Here is a 23,469-nt window from a genome sequence, read left to right as displayed (position 1 = left end):
CCAACTACGCCACGTGTTGGGTCGCCACCTCCACGCGTAGCTCCGCTGCGCCTCGATGGTGACGCGAACAAGGGCAAGCCGCTTTGTCTATGTGTAGCTTCACCACCAGGTGAGACGCCGTGCCATGGGTGATCTTTTTTGTATACACAAGCTACCCTCGGTTTGTTATATATGCTGATGGTTAGGGATATCAAGCTAGCTAGCTACAAAAGCTCAACAGAAATAGTATTCAAACAGCCGGCCACTGCGTGTGCTTGCACTGCTAACGGCTAGGCAGCTGTGAGTGTTCGAAGTTTGAACGCAACGGCTAGGCTGCAATACTGTGTTTTGTGGCAACGACCAAACATGTTCTATGTATTGTAAATACTTCAAAAAAACTCTGTTATGGTAAAACCATATTATCTCATACCTAGAGACAAAATTACTGCAGTTTTTGATACTTTGGTTTATATAATACTTTGCTATCAAACACAGTCTTTTAACATGACTTTTTTTTTTATTTTCTGAAACCTAGATATCATTTTCAAAGTTTCTGAAAAAACGGGCTCCAAGTAGTCTGTCCTCCAAAAATCTGCACTGAAGTGTACGACAAGTGAAATCAACCTCACACGTTGAGAGACGATAAACTTCATCTGACGAAGCAAGCTTAACATCTGTATGACGACTCTCATCATCGGATGGTCCATCATCTGACGAATAAAGTTATGTACCCACCAACCAACTAGCATCATTAGTTCAACATCCGTCGACCAAAATCAACATGTGACAACTTGTCGCTCGATGAAGATCAAGTTCGACTAGAGACCAACGACTTACATCAAGTGGAAGACTCCGCAACTATCGAGGACATCTACACCCCACCATTTGTCATCCAAAAAAATTATCAAGTTCGACGACATGTTCCTCACAACTAACGGGATCACTCCCCATTGATAAAGGCGTGTATATCAACTATGTGCATGTCAACATATGAGAATTTCTCAGCATCAACAAAGGCATATAGATCAACTCTCTACTTATCAATTAAGGTCAATGAGAATGGCTGCATCACTAGGAGATATCAGATACCAAGGAGTTATCACTGCATTCAATTAAAGAACAAGATGAAGAAGTCCATGAGTATCTACATTAACCTTACTTATAGAGGAAGCTCCATTACGGATACTGATGGGGAACTTGTTGATGATTAGTCAAATCACCCGCGTGTTAGCCCTCTTTGGCACTCTAATGCTCCCCCAAGGCCCAAAGACATGGCACTAACATGGAAAGCGTGGATGACTTGGAGTAGAAAAAGGAAGCTGAATCCGGGAAGGACTCCCAAGACAACCATCTCTCTGTCCTTAGTATAAGGGGGCCAGGACCCTCCAATAAAATGGGACATTCGGCGTATTTTATCCTAGACCACCTAGAAGGATTTTGACACTTAACACATGAGTCTCTGCCATCATATCACGTCAAGTCTATTTGTCTCATTGAGATCCTCCCCCACTCTGTAATATTCTTTACTCTCCACATATATACAAAAAAGAGAAATGCATGAAGTAGGGTATTTTACCCACATCGGGGGCCTGAACCTGGGTAAAATCATGTGTGCTTGTGTGTTCTTTGTCCAAGACCACCTGGTCCCCTGACATGATGTCTCCTCAACTAGAAATTCCACATGCCCCCCTTGTATCGATGTTAGGATCGACGAAAAATCCCTCAACAAATTTAGTGGTTGAAGGCTCTAAAGTGAATCCCAACTGTATAGGGCGGGGGGGACGCACACCCTCCAAGGGAAATAAGCAAAACAAAGTTACTTGTATCAACTCCTCAAAAGATATTCTATCAAAGGCACTCTAAAAAACCATAGGATCTCTTACAAAGGATAGACTTGAAGCAAAGAGAGATGAACACTAGTAGGTGGTTCAAGAAAGGGAGGAGGTAGTCCTTCAAAGAATTTGGAAAAAGGCTTTCTCATATGTGGTTGAAATATGATCATGAACTATTGGAAAATGTAGTAGAAAACAAAAGGTTTCGCGCCTACGCATACCCAAGATCAATATGAAGATTCATAACGGGTTGGGATCACGATCGTTACCGTCACCGAGTTGTAGCGGAAGAAGAACGTGTCGGTGTAGATCGTACTTGGAGTCCCTCAAACTTTCAGTGAATGATCCCGCGAACCGCCCATGAACAATCCCTTGAACCAAAGACCGAAAGCGCGGCCTCTCTACTTGGTTGCAAGCGTGCAGCCTTCATGATCCGACGGAGTTTCACCATCCAGAGCTAATCATCGCCGGAGAATTAGAGGGAGGGGATTAGAACCACACTAGGCTTCTAATTATCAGGATTAGAGGAACTACACCAAGCTCCAAAACTTGCATGTTCAAAAGAGGTCAATACCTCATGTATATATAGGTTGGAGGGGAGAGGGGGCAGCCAAGAGGAGGGGAAGGACTCCCCTCCCCTTGCGCCGGCCAAAGGGGAAAGGGGAAGTCCTTCCCCACCCCAATTCGGCTTCCTTCCTTAGGGAAGGGAGGAAAATCGTCAAAGGGAGTAGAGGTCCAAGATCCGTCAAAAACGGCTCTAGCGATTAGAGTCCCGACAACGAACTACTTGAGATCAGCGGCTTCCAAGGGCCCAACAAGGACAGGTGACCATATATGGAAGAAGCCAGGTCGTGGGATAGTAAAGATTATTGTTGATGCTTCGTTCCAATATGAAACACTCTCGGGTGCGAGTAGTGTAGTGGCTCGGGATGACCGTCGTGATTTTATTGTTGCAGCAAATTGGTACATTCCAATAGTAATCAGGGTGGATCCTGCTGAACTAATGGCTATCGGGAATGGCCTATACCTAGCAACCAACACTGGGTGTAACACTGTTGTTCTGGAGTCAGATTCTTCATTCGTGGTGGACTCGATGAACCAAATGCAAGAATATCTAGGGCCGGAAATAGCTATCATTACAGAGTGCAAGCAACTAATGATGGACTTTGCGTGAGTAACTTTTATGCATTGCTATAGAGAAGCTAACCAAGTGGCGGATGAACTAGCTAAGAACTCTTTCATGAATAGGGTTTCTGGGTTTTGGGATGTGATCCCTGACTTTATTTCCAACCTCATTGTAAATGACATGTCTATTGTTTGAGAAATAGTCTTATTTGTGGTAAAAAAAAGGGAGGCGCCTCCCACTTGGGCCCTTGTGGCCCAAATTGCCTTCCACCTCTTGGTCTCTTCAGGTCCACTGATATTAAATTAAATATAGAAGTGTTCTAAATATTTTCATAACCTTTTTTATATAATTTAGCATCCCCGGAAACATTTTCCACCTATATATATTTGTCAGTAATACCCGGTATTACCCGATATTCACCAAAACCCTTCCGCTGACCCTGAAACGCTTTCGGATCCTCTCGGAACTATTCTGAATATTAATGAAAAAATTCCGCAAATATGTTCTCATCATTCCCGTACTACTAACACTCAGTTGATCATGATTTCCTTAAGCTTGTGATGCCATAGGTTTGGTAACTCATTGACATGAACGAAACCATTCGTTCAATGACCGATAGCAGAACCGTGGACATCTATATCGATCCCTATGAGCACATGAATGATATTTGAGTGAACATTTGGTTACCATGTGATGTTCCCTTTGCTTCGCGATACTTTACAAATCCCCGGGATGCACCAGTATCCTCCTAAGTCATCACATGCTCACTATACCAAAATCCTTGTTACTGATGTTGTTCTTTTTTCTCAGTGTCGTGTTTCGGCATCCCCGTGACATAGTCACCTGTGTCTGGCTAGACGATGATGGATGCTTTCACACTGAGAGGGCCCTAAGAATATCTCTCAATTGTTGGATGAGCAAATCCCACTCTTGAGCTATCTAGTTCCTTGTCAAACTTTTTGATGAACCTGTAAGTTGTCGTTATGATCAACGTGTTACAGGTGACATTTGTGCAACCCCAAAACTCACCGTATGGTAAGAAGTGACTACGATACTCTATGGTCTAAGGAGCAAAATCACATGTTAACACTCCATGTTATTATAATTGATTACAGACGATATTACTCAATTCATAACGGACAAATTTGGATCAATTCAATATGGTCGTTCTTCCAATGTCATAATCTCAAAGTTATTTTAGGGCTATCATTTAACACTTAGCGTCCAAAGATCCGAAAAACATGATCACCAACAACACTTGAGCTAGTCCTAGAGGCAAGACTAGGAACCTTTTCTTTAACCATTTATCATTCGACACGTGCATATGAGTTTTCCACTGAATCGCGTATTCGAGGATCATAGTGTTGGGGAACGTAGCATGCAATTTCAAAAAAAATCATACGATCATGCAAGATCTATCTAGGAGATGCATAGCAGCAAGAGGGAGAGAGTGTGTCCACGTACCCTCGTAGATCGAAAGCGGAAGCGTGAGGTTAACGCAGTTGATATAGTCAAATGTCTTCACGATCCAACCGATCTAGTACCGAACGTACGACACCTCCGAGTTCAGCACACATTCAGCTCTATGACATCCTTCGAACTCTTGATAAAGCAGAGGGTCGAGGGAGGGTTTCGTCAGTACGACAGCATGGTGACGGTGATGGTGATATGATCCCGCAGGGTTTCGCCTAAGCACGACGTGAATATGACCGAAGGAGTAAACCGTGGAGGGAGACGCCGCACATGACTTGGAACAATTGGTGTGTCTCCAAGGGGTGCCCTGCCCACGTATATAAAGGAGGAGGGGAACAGGCTGGCCACCAGGGGCGCGCCAAGGAGAGGGGAGTCCTACTAGGACTCCAAGTCCTAGTAGGATTCGCCCCCCCCCCCCTCTTTTCCTTCTCATGGAGCGGGAAAGGGGGAAGGGAGAGGGAAGAGGAGAAGGAAAGGGGGGCGTGCCCCCTCCCCTAGTCCAATTCAAACTCCCTATGGGAGGGGGCGCAGCCACCCCTTGTGGGATGCCTCCCCTCTCCCGTATGGCCCATGTAGGCCCAATACTTTCCCCGGGGGTTCCGGTTACCCCTCGGCACTCTGAAAAATACCCGAACCACTCCGAAACCATTCCGGTGTCCGAATACCACCATCCAATATATCAATCTTTACCTCTCGACTATTTTGAGACTCCTCGTCATGTCCATGGTCTCATCCGGGAATCCGAACAATCTTCGGTCACCAAAACACATAACTCATAATACAAATCGTCATTGAATGTTAAGCGTGCGGACCCTACGGGTTCAAGAACTATGTAGACATGACTGAGACACATCTCCTGTCAATAACCAATAGCGGAACCTGGATGCTCATATTGGTTCCTACATATTCTACGAAGATCTTTATAGGTCAAACTGCAATGACAACATACGTAATTCCCTTTGTCATCGGTATGTTACTTGCCCGAGATTCGGTCATCGGTATCCTCATAATGCATCATCCTATAACTAACTCATTAGTCACATTGCTTGCAAGGCCTATCATGATGTGCATTACCGAGAGGGCTTAGAGATACCTCTCCGATACTCGGAGTGACAAATCCTAATCTCGATCTATGCCAACCCAACAAACACCTTCGGAGACACCTGGGAGCATCTTTATAATCACCCAATTATGTTGTGACGTTCGATGGCACACAAGGTGTTCCTCCGGTATTCGGAAGTTGCATAATCTCATAGTCAAAGGAATATGTATAAGTCATGAAGAAAGCAATAGCAATAAAACTTAACGATCATTATGCTAAGCTAACGGATGGGTCTTGTCCATGACATCATTCTCCTAATGATGTGATCCCGTTCATCAAATGACAACACATGTCTATGGTCAGGAAACTTAACCATCTTTGATTAACGAGCTAGTCAAGTAGAGGCATACTAGGGACACTTTGTTTTTTCTATGTATTCACACATGTATTAAGTTTCCGGTTAATACAATTCTAGCATGAATAATAAACATTTATCATGATGTAATGAAATATAAATAACAACTTTATTATTGCCTCTAGGGCATATTTCTTCAGTCTCCCACTTGCACTAGAGTGAATAATCTAGATTACATTGTAATGATTCTAACACCCATGGAGTCTTGGTGTTGATCATGTTTTTCTCATGGAAGAAGCTTAGTCAACGGGTCTGCAACATTCAGATCCATGTGTATTTTGCAAATCTCTATGTCTCCCTCCTTGATTTGATCGCGGATGGAGTTGAAGCATCTCTTATGTGTTTGGTTCTCTTGTGAAATTTGGATTCCTTCGCTAAGGCAATTGCTCTAGTATTGTCACAAAAGATTTTTCATTGGGCCCGATGCACTAGGTATTACACCTAGATAGGATATGAACTCCTTCATCCAGACTCCATCATTTTTCGCTTCCGAAGCAGTTATGTACTCCGCTTCACACGTAGATCCCGCCACAACGCTCTGCTTGGAACTACACCAACTGACAGCTCCACCATTCAATATAAATATGTATCCGGTTTGCGACTTAGAGTCATCCGGACCAGTGTCAAAGATAGCATCGACATAACCATTTACGACAAGCTCTTTGTCACCTCCATGAACGAGAAACATATCCTTAGTCCTTTTCATGTATTTCAGGATGTTCTTGACCGCTGTCCAGTGATCCACTCCTGGATTACTTTGGTACCTCCCTGCTAAACTTATAGCAAGGCAAACATCAGGTCTGGTACACATCATTGCATACATGATAGAACCTATGGCTGCAGCATAGGGAATGACTTTCATTTTCTCTCTATCTTCTGCAGTGGTCGGGCGTTGACTCTGACTCAATTTCACACCTTGTAACACAGGCAAGAACCCTTTCTTCGACTGGCCCATTTTGAACTTCTTCAAATCTTTATCAAGGTATGTGCTTTGTGAAAGTCCAATTAAGCGTCTTGATATATCTCTATGGATCTTGATGCCCAATATATAAGCAGCTTCACCGAGGTCTTTCGTTGAAAAATTCTTATTCAAGTATCCTTTTATGCTATCCAGAAATTCTGTGTTATTTCCAATCAACAATATGTCATCCACATATAACATTAGAAATGCTACAGAGCTCCCACTCACTTTCTTGTAAGTACAGGCTTCTCCAAAAGTCTGTATAAAACTATATGCTTTCATCACACTATCAAAGCATATACTCCAACTCTAAGAGGCTTGCACCAGTCCATAAATGGATCGCTGGAGTTTGCACACTTTGTTAGCACCTTTAGGATCGACAAAACCTTCTGGTTGCATCATATACAACTCTTCTTTAAGAAATCCATTAAGGAATGGAGTTTTGACATCCATTTGCCAAATTTCATAATCATAAAATGCGGCAATTGCTAACATGATTCGGACAGACTTAAGCATCGCTACGAGTGAGAAGGTCTCATCGTAGTCAACTCATTGAACTTGTTGAAAACCTTTCGCAACAAGACGAGCTTTGTAGATAGTAACATTAGCATCAGTGTCAGTGTTCTTCTTGAAGATCCATTTATTCTCTATGGCTTGCCGATCATTGGGCAAGTCAACCAAAGTCCATGCTTTGTTCTCATACATGGACCCCATCTCAGATTTCATGGCCTCAAGCCATTTCACGGAATCTGGGCTCATCATCGCTTTCTCATAGTTCGTAGGTTCATCATGGTCTAGTAACATGACTTCCAGAACAGGATTACCGTACCACTCCAGTGCGGAACGTACTATGGTTGACCTACGAGGTTCGGTAGTAACTTGATCTGAAGTTTCATGATCATCACCATTAGCTTCCTCACTAATTGGTGTAGGTATCACTGGAACTAATTTCTATGATGAACTACTTTCCAATTCGAGAGAAGGTATAATTACCTCATCAAGTTCTACTTTCCTCCCACTCACTTCTTTTGAGAGAAACTCCTTCTCTACAAAGGATTCATTCTTAGCAACAAATATCTTGCCTTCGGATCTGTGATAGAAGGTGTACCCAATAGTTTCTTTTGGGTATCCTATGAGGACACATTTCTCCGATTTGGGTTCGAGCTTATCGGGCCGAAGCTTTTTCACATAAGCACTGCAACCCCAAACTTGAAGAAACGATAGCTTAGGTTTCTTGCTAAACCACAGTTCATATGGTGTCGTCTCAACGGATTTAGATGGTGCTCTATTTAACATGAATGCAGCCGTCTCTAAAGCATAACCCCAAAACGATAGTGATAAATCGGTAAGAGACATCATAGATCGCACCATATCTAATAAAGTACAGTTACGACGTTTGGACACACCATTACGCTGTGGTGTTCTAGGTAGCGTGAGTTGTGAAACTATTCCATATTGTTTCAAATGAAGACCATACTCGTAACTCAAATATTCGCCTCCGTGATCAGATCATAGAAACTTTATTTTCTTGTTACGATGATTTTCCACTTCACTCTGAAATTCTTTGAACTTTTCAAATGTTTTAGACTTATGTTTCATTAAGTAGATATACCCATATATGCTCAAATCATCTGCGAAGGTCAGAGAATAACGATACCCGCCGCGAGCCTCAACACTCATCAGACCGCATACATTAGTATGTATTATTTCCAATAAGTTAGTAGCTCGCTCCATTGCTCCGGAGAACGGAGTCTTAGTCATCTTGCCCATGAGGCATGGTTCGCAAGCATCAAGTGATTAATAATCAAGTGATTCCAAAATCCCATCAGCATGGAGTTTCTTCATGCGATTTACACCAATATGACCTAAAGAGCAGTCCCACAAATAAGTTGCACTATCATTATTAACTTTGCGTCTTTTGGCTTCAATATTATGAATATGTGTATCACTACGATCGAGATTCAACAAGAGTAGACCACTCATCAAGGGTGCATGACCATAAAAGATATTACTCATATAAATAGAACAACCATTATTCTTTGATTTAAATGAATAACCGTCTTGCATCAAATAAGATCCAGATATATTGTTCATGCTCAACGCTGGCACCAAATAACAATTATTCAGGTCTAAAACTAATCCTGAAAGTCGATGTAGAGGTAGCATGCCGACCGCGATCAGATCGACCTTGGAACCATTTCTGACGCGCATCGTTACCTCGTCCTTAGCCAATCTTCGTTTAATCCGTAGCCCCTGTTTCGAGTTGCAAATATGAGCAACAGAACCAGTATCAAATACCCAGGCTCTACTACGAGCATTAGTAAGGTACACATCAATAACATGTATATCGAATATACCTTTCACATTGCCATCCTTCTTATCCGCCAAATACTTGGGGCAGTTCCGCTTTCAGTGACCAGTCCCTTTGCAGTAGAAGCACTCAGTTTCAGGCTTAGGTCCAGACTTGGGCTTCTTCCCGGGAGCAGCAACTTCCTTGCTATTCTTCTTAAAGTTCCCCTTCTTACATTTGCCCTTTTTTCTTGAAACTAGTGGTCTTGTTAACCATCAACACTTGATACTCCTTCTTGATTTCTACCTCCGCAGCCTTAAGCATCACGAAGAGCTCGGGAACTGTCTTTTCCATCCCTTGCATATTATAGTCCATCATGAAGCCTATATAGCTTGGTGGCAGTGATTGAAGAACTCTGTCAATGACACTATCATCCGGAAGATTAACTCCCAGCTGAGTCAAGTGGTTATGGTACCCAGACGTTCTGAGTATGTGTTCACTGACAGAACTGTTCTCCTCCATCTTGCAGCTATAGAACTTGTTGGAGACTTCATATCTCTCAACTCGGGCATTTGCTTGAAATATTAACTTCAACTCCTGGAACATCTCATATGCTACATGATGTTTAAAACGTCTTTGAAGTCCCGATTCTAAGTCGTAAAGCATGGCTCAGTGAACTATCGAGTAGTCATCAGATTTAGCTTGCCAGACGTTCATAATGTCCGGTGTTGCTCCTGCAGCAGGCCATGCACCCAGCGGTGCATCAAGGACGTAATTCTTCTATGCAGCAATGAGGATAATCCTCAAGTTACGGACCCAGTCCATGTAGTTGCTACCATCATCTTTCAACTTAGCTTTCTCTAGGAACGCATTAAAATTCAAGGGAACGGTAGCACATGCCATTGATCTACAACAGCATAGATATGCAAAAACTATCAGGACTAAGTTCATGATAAATTTAAGTTCAATTAATCGTATTACTAAAGAACTCCCACTTAGATAGACATCCCTCTAGTCATCTAAATGATCATGTCATCCATATCAACTAAACCATGTACGATCATCACGTGAGATGGAGTAGTTTTCAATGGTGAAAATGTCTATGTTGATCATATCTACTATACGATTCATGTTCAGCCTTTGGGTCTCAGTGTTCCGAGGCCATGCCTGTACATGCTAGGCTCCTCAAGTTTAACCTGAGTATTCTGCACGTGCAAAACTGTCTTACACTCGTTGTATGTGAACGTAGAGCTTATCACACCCGGTCATCACGTGGTGTCTCGGCACGACGAACTATAGCAACGGTGCATACTTAGGGAGAACACTTATACCTTGAAATTTAGTGAGGGATCATCTTATAATGCTACCGCCGTACTAAGCAAAATAAGATGCATAAAATATAAACATCACATGCAATCAAAATATGTGACATGATATGGCCATCATCATCTTGTGCCTTTGATCTCCATCTCCAAAGCACCGTCATGATCTCCATCGTCACTGGCTTGACACCTTGATCTCCATCGTAGCGTCATTATCGTCTCACCAACTATTGCTTCTACGACCATCGCTAACGCATGGTGATAAAGTAAGGCAATTGCATGGCGATTGCATTTCATACAATAAAGTGACAACCATAAGGCTCCTGCCAAATGCCGATAACTTTTACAAAACATGATCATCTCATACAATAACTTATATCACATCACCACAAGCCCTGCAAAAACAAGTTAGACGTCCTCTACTTTGTTGTTGCAAGTATTACGTGGCTGCTACGGGCTTCTAGCAAGAACCGTTCTTACCTACGCATCATAACCACAACGATTTTTTGTCAAGTGTGTTGTTTTAACCTTCAACAAGGATCGGCCGTAGTCAAACTCGATTCAACTAAAGTTGGAGAAACAGACACCCACCAACCATCTTTATGCAAAACAAGTTGCATGTATGTCGGTGGAACCGATCTCATGAACGTGGTCGTGTAAGGTTGGTCCATGCCGCTTCATCCAACAATGCCGCCGAATCAAAGTAAGACATTGGTGGTAAGCAGTATGACTATGATCGCCCACAACTCTTTGTGTTCTACTCATGCATGTCATCTAAGCATAGACCTAGCTCGGATGCCACTGTTGGGGAACGTAGCATGCAATTTCAAAAAAAATTCCTATGATCACACAATATCTATCTAGGAGATGCATAGCAACAAGAGAGAGAGTGTGTCCATGTACTCTCGTAGACCGAAAGCGGAAGCATTAGGTTAATGCGGTTGATGTAGTCGAACGTCTTCACGATCCAACCGATCTAGTACCGAACGTACGACACCTCTGAGTTCAGCACACGTTCAGCTTGATGACATCCCTCAAAGTCTTGATTCAGTAGAGGTTTGAGGGAGAGTTTCGTCAGCACAACGGCGTGGTGATGGTGACAGTGATGTGATCTGTGCAGTGCTTCGCCTAAGCACTACGTGAATATGACCGGAGGAGTAGATCGTGGAGGAAGATACCGCACACGGCTTGGAACAATTTGTGTGTCTCCAAGGGGTTCCCTGCCCACGTATATTAAGGAGGAGGGGAGGAGGCCGGCCACCAGGGGCACGCCAAGAAGAGGGGAGTCCTACTAGGACTCCAAGTCCTAGTAGGATTCCCCCCTCTTTTCCTTCTCATGGAGGAGGAAAGGGGGAAGGGAGATGGAAGAGGAGAAGGAAAGGGGGGCACGCCCCCTCCTAGTCCAATTCAGACTCCCTATGGGAGGGGGCGTGGCCACCCCTTGCGGGCTTCCTCCCCTCTCCCCTGTGGCTTATGTAGGCCCAATACTTTCCCCGGGGGTTCCGGTAACCCATCGGTACTCCGAAAAATACCCGAACCACTCCGAAACCATTCCGGTGTCCGAATGCCATCGTCCAATATATCAATCTTTACCTCTCGACTATTCCGAGACTCCTCGTCATGTCCGTGATCTCATCCGGGACTCCAAACAATCTCCGGTCACCAAAACGCATAACTCATAATACAAATCATCATCGAACGTTAAGCGTGTGGACCCTACGGGTTTGAAAACTATGTAGACATGACCAAGACACATCTCCGGTCAATAACCAATAGCAGAGCCTGGATGCTCATATTGGTTCCTACATATTCTACGAAGATCTTTATAGGTCAAACCGCAATGACAACATACGTAATTCCCTTTGTCATCGATATGTTACTTGCCCGAGATTCGATCGTCTGTATCCTCATACCTAGTTCAATCTTGTTAACGGCAAGTCTCTTTACTCGTTTCGTAATGCATCATCCCGCAACTAACTCATTAGTCACATTGCTTGAAGTCTTATCATGATGTGCATTACCGAGAGGGCCCAGAGATATCTCCCCGATACCCGGAGTGACAAATCCTAATCTCGATCTATGCTAACCGAACAAACACCTTCGGAAACACCTGTAGAGCATCTTTATAATCACCTAGTTACGTTGTGATGTTTGATAGCACACAAGGTGTTCCTCCGGTATTCGGGAGTTGCATAATCTCATAGTCAAAGGAATATGTATAAGTCATGAAGAAAGCAATGGCAATAAAACTTAACGATCATTATGCTAAGATAATGGATGGATCTTGTCCATCACAGCATTCTCCTAATGATGTGATCGCGTTCATCAAATGAAAACACATGTCTATGGTCAGGAAACTTAACCTCTTTGATTAACGAGCTAGTCAAGTAGAGGCATACTAGGGACACTTTGTTGTGTCTATGTATTCACACATGTATCAAGTTTCCGGTTAATACAATTCTAGCATGAATAATAAACATTTATCATGATATAAGGAAATATAAATAACAACTTTATTATTGCCTCTAGGGCATATTTCCTTCACATAGCAGTTATGGCATAGAATATAAACTCTGAAAAACAATACACAGAGGTACCAGACCGAAAAAGTGACTATTTTCCACGGCGATTAAACTAGAAGTACTTGAGAAATTGAAGTTTTCAAGGTATCAAGGTCGACAGAGTAGTTCTCAATGAAATTATTTGTAGAAATGCCAAAGCAAAATGAGAAAGCTCGAAAGTGTCGGGGGAAAAGTTGTGTTGGGAGGTGCAGAGCTAACTAAGATGGTCTCAATGAAAAATAGCTCAATAGTACTAGGAAATATGTCGGGGTAGTTTTGACGCTACGGAAGCATGTTGCTCTGCAAGGCTAACTCAATTTTCACAGGCTTGGTACTATCGGGTGGAAAAACTTGGATGCATCACCAGTGAAAACAAAGGAACTGAGTTGCAGGAGTAGAATACTTGAGAATTTTTGTTGAAGATCTTAGCTTGGCATTCAACCAAACTTTTTTTTGCTTATGCCACTCTTGATACTACGGTTGTTCTGAAACTCAAAGTGAATCTTGGATTCTCCGAAAACCTATAAATTACACGTAGAGTTCTTGAATTGGGCAACCTCTTGGAAATATGGAGGAAAGAGTCAGCAATGATGTTCCACTCTATCACAAGGACTAATTTTCTAAAATAAACTAGATGCGATGTTAACCCTCTCAATTGGTTTGTCAATACTCACCATAATCCCAAAAAAATCCTCTCAATTGATTTCCCATTTTTTGGGTATAATTGATGTGTCAATACTCACCATAATCCAATAAAGGTATATAAGAGATGAACTTGTATGTTTGTAGATGTTGTGCACTGTGTTTAAAGTTCAAGTATGGAATCATCTACAGTATATGTGGTAGAATCCGATGTCTAAAAAAGAATATACAATTGCTAATAACTGTCAGATTTACTGCCTCTTCAGTCGGGGATTGGCTTTATCCATGGTCATACTACTATATAATTGTACATATGTGATGTGTATGTATAAGGATATCTCCAACGCAACCCTCAACCATAAGGACATCTCCAACATGTACCGTCAGAACGCCCACGAAAGACGTGTACAGACACACTTTGCGATCCAACGTGGTACCCCATCAATTCATGGGCACATCCGGTTCTCTGGAATCCCGCAAACTAGACACAAACCAAGGGGAGCTTTGTGGGCGTCCGGACCACAACATGTATGTGTCTGATACCTGAGACCCACCAAAAAACCTCTCCATCGAAAAGCCACTCCTCACGAAGTTGTTGCCGCACATTCATGCCGCTCAGTGCCGCTTCAAAGCGAACGTGACTCCACGGCATTGATGTCGGTCAGAGTGAGGCGACTGGACGAGTAGGCAGTGCCGCTTTAATGTCGATCTGGCGACCGAGAAGCATACTCCAACAGGTGTGCCACATTGAAGGCAACTTCCGCTCCTTCGCCGGGGCACTCCTATTTAAGCACGGCTCCGGCACCGTCCACTCCACACCGCACCACTCCTCTCCGCCCACATCTTATCTGATCCTCTCCACTTCGGTGCCGTCCCCAGCGCATCGCACCATGCGGACGTCGTGGTTCTCCATGCCGACAAGTAGCGGCTCTGGATCTCCTCCCCAGGTAAAGATTTTGGCACCGCCACAATCGTTCTCTGGGGCCCTCGACCTCCACGGCAGGCGGCCCCTCTGGGGCTAGGGTCAGAGTTAGTTACGACAACCCTCCACACGACTCAAGAGGAAGTAGAGAAGCTCGTCCACGAGTGCCAAACGGCGGAGGGGCTGGGCTGTCGTGCTCCCACGCCCTTCCGCCGTTGGAAGAACCACTCTGACGATGGCGACGGCACAGAAGGTACGAAGGTGCCACTGGCCAGTCTGGCCGTGCATACGAGGTCACCGTCCGCTACAAACTACTTTTGTTTTTTAGGTTTTATTAGTTGAATGGGCGAAATATCGTCCGGTTTATGTAAAATATGTCAAATTTATGACTGTTTGAATGAATTCCATCGTGTTTACATGAATTACATTTGAATTTATTTGTATTGCGGGGGACGTTTATGGTGAGTGTTGAATCTTTTATGACTGGCTCTTGTATCACTCTCTGCATACGCGTCCAACAAATACTATTTCTGTTTTGAGAAGCGGCTTTGGGAGATGTCCTAAGAGCATCTCCAGCCGTTGACCCCCTAGGAGGCATAAAAATCACCGCCTGGGGGCGAGTCAGCGGTATAATCGGCTCCGGGGGCAGTTGGGTACCCAGTTGTCGCCCCTAGGCGCCGAGATCGGCCCATTTTTGACGCAAATGTGTCCGTTTTTGGCCCACATTCGGCGAAAAATGGCCCGATATCGGTGCGAATCGGCCCATATTCGTCATGGTTCGGCGTGAATTCAACATAAGTAATTTTTATCACATAGTTCATCACAGAAAATCAATAGAAATCGAATAGTTCAACAACAAATAGTTCAATACAAATTATATAGTTCAACAAATAAAAACTCATATGTCATCACACGTCGAGCTAGGCATTGCCCTTGAGCCTCCATAGGTGTTCCACCAGATGCCGATGCAGTTGCTGATGCACCTGTGGGTCTCGGATCTCCTGACGCATATTGAGGAAGGTAGTCCAGATTGCCGGTAGCTGATGATCAACTTATGCAAGAGGACCCTGCCTGTAATATGGTTCAGTGTCAAACACTGGCTCTTCCTGCTCTCTCTCTCAATAATCATGTTGTGCAAAATGACACAGCAAGTCATGATCTCCCACGTTTGATCTTTCGGCCATGTCTGAGCAGGGTACCGGACAACAGCAAATCGAGATTGGAGCATATCAAATGCCCGCTCGACATCCTTCCTGCAAGCCTCCTGAAGCTTCGCAAAGTGGGACTTCTTGCCTCCTGGCACAGCGTTTGAGATAGACTTCACAAATGTAGGCCATCTCAGATAGATGCCATCAGCTAGATAGTACCCCTTGTTGTAGTGCCGCCCATTGACCTTGAGGTTCATTGGAGGAGAATGACCTTCAACAAGCTTAGAAAAAAACAGGGGAGCACTGCAACACGTTGATGTCATTGTGAGTTCCTCGCATACCAAAGAAGGAGTGCCGAATCCAGAGGTTCTGTGTGGCCACCGCCTCAAGTATCACACTGCAACCGCCTTTGGCGCCTTTGTACATCCCCTGCCAAGCAAATGGGCAGTTTTTCCATTTTTAATGCATGCAGTCGATGCTTCCAAGCATCCTAGGAAATCCTCTTGCTGCATTCTGTGTTAGGATCCGAGCAGTGTCTTCCGCATTGGGTGTTCGCAAGTATTGCGGTCCAAACACTGCCACCACTGCCCTGGCACCGAGCCACCTCGCCGTGGTTTATCATTGCTCGTGAGCAGGCCGACGAGGGCGGCGAGGACCATGAGGTGTGCCTCGTCCTGGACGTCGGCATCGGCTTCCTCCTGCAACAGCGCTGCGCGCCTCCTCGTCGTCCGAGTCCATCGCCGAGCAGACAAAACGCCGAACACCTGGCGGGCGTGGCGGGCGCACACCCGCCGGCATACCGCCCTGCGCGGTCAGAGCGCCGAAAAACTCGCCCGGACGGTGGTGGAGAGGCTGCCGCGGCGAAACCTTCTCTCTTTATCCAGCGGGCAATGGCCTATCTAGCGGTGCTGGGTGGTGGGTGGCGCCAGAATCGGTAGGGTGGTGGTCGAGCGCGCGGGGGGTGGGGGCGAATCTGGACGATTGGCTTGACTTTTCGCGTGACAAGGTGGCCCAGGCGTGGTTTCCCCTTGCGCCGGAGCCCCCGAGCGCCTCCTAGTGCGATGGGTTCGGCCTGCGGTCATCGGGCCCAAAAACGGGCCGAACCGGCGGATTTCGGCGTCTTGGGGCACGAGTGGGTTTTTTTTTGGCGCCGGTGCATAAAAAGGCGCCCTGAGGGGCCTGTTGGGAGTATGGGTGGAGATGCTCTAAAGACACGTCCGCATACAAATACTATTTTTTTAAAAGAGGTCCGCACATAAATACTAATGTCCGTTTTGTGGTCCAATTCTGCGCTGGCGGTATGATGCATACATGCATGCCTGATGCCGATTTTAGCGCCGGCTCGTCCCCAGTGGGCGCGTAAAATCGTCGTCTGGGAGGCCAACGGCTGGAGATGCTCTAAAGACAAGTCCGCACACAAATGCTAATGTTCGTTTTGTGGTCCAATTCTGCGCCCGCGGTAGGAGTATGATGGATACATGCATGCCTGGTGCTGCTCTTGCTGAAACATCAGACCTGACGAAGATCAGACCACCGCCGGCCAGCTTACTCGAGCACGACCGGAAAGGGTGAGAGGCAGCCAGTCTCACGGACCCCTCTGCATGCACGCACGAGAAAAAGCCTGTGGCAGGAGGAAAGTGTCCGTGCTGCGAAAAGCGGAGCAGCCGTGCACTGCCCGCGCCGTCCAAACGGCGAAGAAAGACGTCCGCGGACCGGCCAAATGATGGATCGTGTCGGACACCAAATCATTCCGGCCGCTCGCCGATGCGCTACGTAGTATCCGTCCAAGCGGAGAGTAGACGTACTACCACCCGTGTGCAAGTAGAGCCAGTTTATGTTTATTTTTTGCGAGGAGAAGTAGAGCCAGTGCTAGCTTGCTAACCCGCATATGTTTATGCGGTCTGATCCTCATTTTAGGTGGCATTTGTAATCATCGCGGCACATAATGCTCCCCTCCACCTTTCGTTTTTTGGTTGCTTGCTGGCTAATTTGTGGGCAGGTCCATGCAACTTGAGTATTAGGGGTACTTGATAAGATGTGCGACATCATTTCCAGACGTAAAGTATGTGAACTCATCCAAATTAACCATTTTCTTCTGATAAACAAAACAGGTTTGAACCATAAACTATCACCAGTAGACGTCCCCTTGAATACATATACTCCTCATAGTACCGTTTTTTCAGTGGTTGCATTGCATGCATTGAGATTTGACGTCCAAACTTACTTTATGTGCGCAATTAAGTAAGCTGCGTCATCCCGGAATAACAGAGAGTGACGTTATTCATAGATATGCATCGATGGCCAGAATTAGGAAGTTGATCCAAAAATGTCGTTCTATTATATTCAGACATGAAAAATGTGATAAATTAACTCAAGTGCAGAAGGTTTGCAAGAATAACATTTGATGATCAAAATCATATTTTGAAGACATGCATGCACATTGGTGCGTGTCAAAACCTATACGACGCGTTTGGTTCCGCCTCAGGTAACGTAATGGGTTTCGGTATGGAGAAGCACTGCTTCCGATTTTCTTTTATGGAATACAAGCTTTGTTTGGTTCGTGCGCTTTTGTCCGGTTTTCTAATCACCTTCCGCTCGGTTGTTTTCGACTCTGGGAAGGCCCATATAACGCTGCCAGTGAATACGTAGTACGCGAAAACCAAATGTAATATGCCAGTTTCGAAAAGCATGGGCATCGGAAACCGTAGCCAAATCATTGAAACAAACGCGTCGATAATTCTTCGCATTTTTGTGAATAGTTTGGGATAGTTACCAACGAGGGTATGATTAGATGTAAACATAAGATGCATGCACAACAACGTCACATCATTTATCTGCCGCATATTTAGGGTATCTACCTGTTCATGCAACGTTAAATAGAAAATTCAGATACTTTAATGAACTATTGATTTTAATCAACGGTGTCACCTTTCAATGGCCTATTGACACCCTACCTGGAGCGATGGAAATGTGTCAACAGCTAATGCAATGAGACAAAAACTACTCCCTCCATCTATCGATACGTAGACGTAAAACATCTAGGAAATTCTCTTTTCTTTCTTTCCAAAAGGCATCTCCCATCATGGTTCGTAGACCCATCGATCAAATTATAACAAAAATGTGTTAGTGTGTAGGACCATTAGTTTCGTAACTTTCTTATTGTTAACCATTAATTAGGGCATAGCTAGCTTAGCATTTTTCTGCTAGCTTGTCCCATCTCGTTGATCGCCTCGCAGCTCTGATACTTTACTCATTTCTCCGTTAAGTTGCAAGTTGCATAGATATGCAACTTTAAGAAATGTCAACATTGTGCGGTGTTGCTGATATCGCGGTAAGAAATTAACGCGTATGTAGTTAATAGCCTCTATCATACCATTAGAAGCTTCTCTTTGTAGTTGGATAGTAGGTCTCTCACAGTAGATAGTATCATAGTTGGATGCTACTACTTTCGTTATTATCTTTTTGTTCGGAAATTCGCAAGGGCACGTGCCTAGCCAGCCGCGCCCAGCCACATGATTGCCTCATGATCCGCAAACTTGTCTGATTCTCCACAATTGCCCGCACGGTTGTAAGTTTTAGTTTCTGAAACTTAGTGAAGTTATCATTCGTTGGTACCAAGTTTTGGTAGGTGAGACTCGGTGAAGTTTAAGGAACTTGTCAAAACGTATTCATAGGGAGGTTTTATCTCAAAACCCGCGTCACAAGGAACTCAAATATGCAACCAAAACATAGATTGGACTTTTGGTTCAAAAGATATAATAGATTCAAATTTGAAGTCCAAAGAAAAAGCATGAGAGATGGTCGGTGCCCCCGCGCCTATGTGCACAAATCGCCCCCCTCTTTCCGTTGCATAGTATCATAACCTATTATGTTAGTGTCATCTTATTATTTCTTCATTTGTACGTAAAATCTCGATATGAACTTGTGTACAAAGATCTATTTCACATTAAATTTTCTTGTTTGGTAATATAATATCATAACACATGTATCTTCTCTTTCTTATTTAACTACCATGCTACATCATCTACATGCTAACTTTACAGTGCGTATACTTGCTATGATACATGCACTGGGAGAGGCCTTAAACATAAGCCTTCTTTGGTTTGGAGGAATTATGTAGGAATTTCATAGGATAAAAAGATTTTTATAGGAAAAATTACAACCTTGTTGGGAAATTATTATTGTTCTTTTACTTTGGTGACTCTGCCGAGTTAGTAGAAATTTATGCTTCCACAATTCAATAATTATGATACGGCCCTAATTGTTATGGGTGTCTTTATATCTATAAAGTTGGACAAAAATCTATTTTTTAACATTTTAATGGGAAGAATAATTTCAAATAGAATATTTGTAACTGGAATGTTTGCGAATCAATATTTGAAGCTTACAACAGTCAACCAAGTATCGCCCAAAAATGGTGCAAATTAATTACTGCTAAAATATAATAGTAAAAGACAACATGCCAATGTCTATACATATCACTACTAGTTAATATAACTAGATTAATTGTCCGCATATCGCAACAGGATATAAAGTATTTACCAAATAAAATCCTGCCCGTGATTTATCTGACCAAATGAATTCTAGGATTTTATTTGATAAATAGTTATTTAGTAAACATTTGTTGGCTTACCAAGGAAAATAATTTTTATTTAGCAAGTCAATAAAAAATAGGACAGATAAGACGATCATGAATGGAAAAGAATAGAAATTTTTGAATTGAGTCCTATGAAATGGAAAAGATGATCGGTGCATTGTACGGTGCGTGGTTAAATGCGGATCAGCATGTGCTTAGAGGGTGTTTGGATCACTAGTGACTAAAGACTAGAAACTAGTAGTAGTCACTTTTAGTCAGTAAACCTCCAAACATCCCTGACTAATGGGTGACTAAAACTAGTGTAGTCCCTAGTCACCCCACCCCCAACTAAAAGTGACTAAAGTCTCTCCTTTAATTAATTGGCGGGCCCATCCTGTTGCGGGCACAAGGGAGAGAAGAGAGATAAATGGAAGGAAGAGAGAAAAATTTAATACTGAGACATTTAGTGCTGACTAGTAGTAGTCACCTTCCAAACAGAGCCTGACTAAAAACTTTTAGTCTGACTATTACTAGTCACATGACTAGAGAGTATCCAAACACCCTCTTAATTTTCGTCTGACCGTTTCACCAGCATCGGATTGCTTCCACGGAAAAACTAAAACTAATATGGCCGTTTGACTTTGCAAGGCGGCCGGCTGCCTCGTTATAAACCACGGGTTTTCTCATTTTTCTCTTCACTCCGGTAGTACACACCAGCAGCTCGTCCCACGAGCCGAGCCTCCTCGCCGTGCGCGCCCGCACCGCACACTCCGAACCGAACCGAGAAAGACAAGGCCCGATCGATCAATGAAGGCGATGATACTACGCCGCCGCGGCGCCGGCGGCGGGCTGCGCATCACGAGGAAGGGCCGCGGCTTCATGTGCGGCTGCGGCGGCTCAAAGGCCGTCTCCGTCTCCGACGGCTCCGACAAGCAGTCCCCCATGGCCACGCCGCCCACCAACACGTCGACCGCCACCACTGCCACCACCATGTCCACGGTCACCACCACGGCGACGAGGAGGGCAGGGAACAGCAGGGCGGCGTCGTTGATCTCCACCGCGGCGGCGTCCTCCTCGTTCTCACCCTCGTCGACGGACGAGGCCGACACCAGCGTGGGGAGCACCCCCAGCGTCGCCGCGCTCCTGCGGCAGCTCGGCGAGCTCGAGCGCACCGTCCGCTCCCTGCAGGGCGCCGGCGCCGAAGGCGTCGGCGACGGGAGGCGGCACAGGCGCACCTCCAGCGAGGGCGGCGGCAGGAGGGTGGAGGAGAGCGTGGCCGTGGTGAAGGAGTCGGCCGACCCGCTGGCCGACTTCCGGCGGTCGATGCTGCAGATGATCGTGGAGAAGGAGATCGTGGGCGGCGCCGACCTGCGGGAGCTCCTCCACCGGTTCCTGTCCCTCAACGCGCCGCACCACCACCACCTCATCCTCCGGGCCTTCGCCGAGATCTGGGAGGAGGTCTTCTCCGGCTACGAGCGCACCCCGGACTTCCTCGTCTCCCACTCCCACGGCAGGAAAAGGCTCCCCGCAGCGAATTCCCTCCGCTGACTGACGAGCGTGCCACCCCAACCACGGCATTGTGCGGCGCTCCGTGGATCCAATACCAGCCGCCGATTTTCCTTTCTGGTTGGGACAAGGTTTTTAGTAGGGTTTGGTGAGTTCTTGGTGCATTCATTCCCTTTCTTCGACTTCACATATTCTGCCTTGTACAAACGTTTGAAACGGACGAGCCAGGAACATTTTCAGGTTCCGGATGTCCTCGATTGAAAAGTTGATTTGTTTTGTCCTCGATTGGAAAGTTGATTTGATTTGCCAGAAATTCAGCGTTCTTGGTACGAAAGGGGGAAAGCGTTGCCTTCTCTCCACAGTCCACAAGTTGTTTTTAGCCGTTGGTGCACGCCGGACACGCTCAAAGCGAGCCGATAGGAACAGGCAAAGCGAAGGAAACCGCCGTGATTCCCGCGGGTCGCTAGGCTGCTCGTTGGTCGTGGTAGTGCTTGGTTAATTAAGTAGGAAATGAAATTGTAGATGCAGAATTCCAATCGATAGAACTATAGGTGCTGGCTAGCTTTTTTTTTTTTTTTGAAGCTAAGGTGCTGGCAAGCTTTTGTCGCGGGCGGCAACGAAAATGTTTCCGAGCGGTCGACCTCAGCACGCATGTAAGTGTTTTTGCTTTTTTTCGAAAAAGAGGATAACCTCCGGCCTCAGAAGTGTTTTTACTCTACGATAACATCTTCAACACCGATCCTTAAACCGTACGCATACGTCTGAATCGTATGATCCGGACGTGTTGTGTCATGCAATGCGGGCTTGTATCGGTCCGCTCGGCGGTCCGGAGGGAGGGTCTTTGCGGGCGTATGGACCGTTGCCACGCCCGTTCCGGACTACCATAGACCACCAAAAACCCTCACCCCTCTCCAGTGTGTGTTCCTGTCCAGCATTAGCCCGCATTCATGCCGTTGTAGAGCGGCCGCTCCGCATTGACGCCGGCTCAGAGCGGACGCGACCTCTCACTTGCACCGGTGTTGAAGCGGCGCGCTGCTTGAGAGCGCTGCCTGCTCCGCGTACCCCGTGTTCGCGCCTATTCAATACCGAAGAGACGTTTTGCTGTACAGGACGGGACGAATATCTACCACGCTCGTTCAATGTCCGCCCGTCCGTATGCCGCCATTAAGCGGGTATCTGGTGGGAACGACTATAACAATAAGAAATAGGGGTACGGACAAGGGCTAGATCTAGCATGGCACGGGTGTCGCGGGGATTTTATGAGTTCAAGCCCCTCCTGAGATACAACCCTACGTCTCAAGCCCTGGAGCTGTGTTTTTCTCTTGTGTCCGAGTATTACAAAGGATTGTGAACCCTTGACCCTCAGCTACGGGGTGGCTTATATAAAGTGCACAACCCCCTTGTCTAGCTACGTTACAAATGGATTTAAGTGATTGCATTCATGATGCGCATTACAGATAGTACTGAGCAAATGCTAGTAACGCATGCATCGTGCGCCCTTAGATGTTCTGGATTCCCCATCCGGCTGTTTACCTCCTACCACTGAGTGCTCTGTAGTTCCGATTGGTTTGGAGGCATCCGAGTGGATGAATATCGTCCGAGTGACGGGAATCTTAACCTTCGTCCGAGTGGATCAGAATCCTTGAGGTTTTCATATCTGGTGCTGTGGGCCCT

General features: G+C 45.3%; 1 protein-coding gene across 1 annotated transcript; it reads left to right on the top strand.

Moving 5' to 3' along the window:
• The first annotated feature begins 20,968 nt into the window (after positions 1–20,968).
• On the top strand, positions 20,969–22,078 carry LOC119272264 (transcription repressor OFP8-like). Its single transcript, XM_037553785.1, has one exon. The coding sequence runs from the start codon at positions 21,097–21,099 to the stop codon at positions 21,835–21,837; it is 741 nt and encodes a 246-aa protein (XP_037409682.1). The 5' UTR covers positions 20,969–21,096; the 3' UTR covers positions 21,838–22,078.
• The last annotated feature ends 1,391 nt before the right edge of the window (positions 22,079–23,469 follow it).

The sequence above is a fragment of the Triticum dicoccoides genome, chromosome 1A (genome assembly GCF_002162155.2).
Source record: "Triticum dicoccoides isolate Atlit2015 ecotype Zavitan chromosome 1A, WEW_v2.0, whole genome shotgun sequence".
Classification (NCBI taxonomy): domain Eukaryota; kingdom Viridiplantae; phylum Streptophyta; class Magnoliopsida; order Poales; family Poaceae; genus Triticum; species Triticum dicoccoides.
This window is presented reverse-complemented; position numbering and strand designations above follow the sequence as displayed.

Coding starts and splice junctions, on each gene's coding strand:
- LOC119272264 (XM_037553785.1), top strand. CDS start 21,097: ATGAAGGCGATGATACTACGCCGCCGCGGCGCCGGCGGCGGGCTGCGC.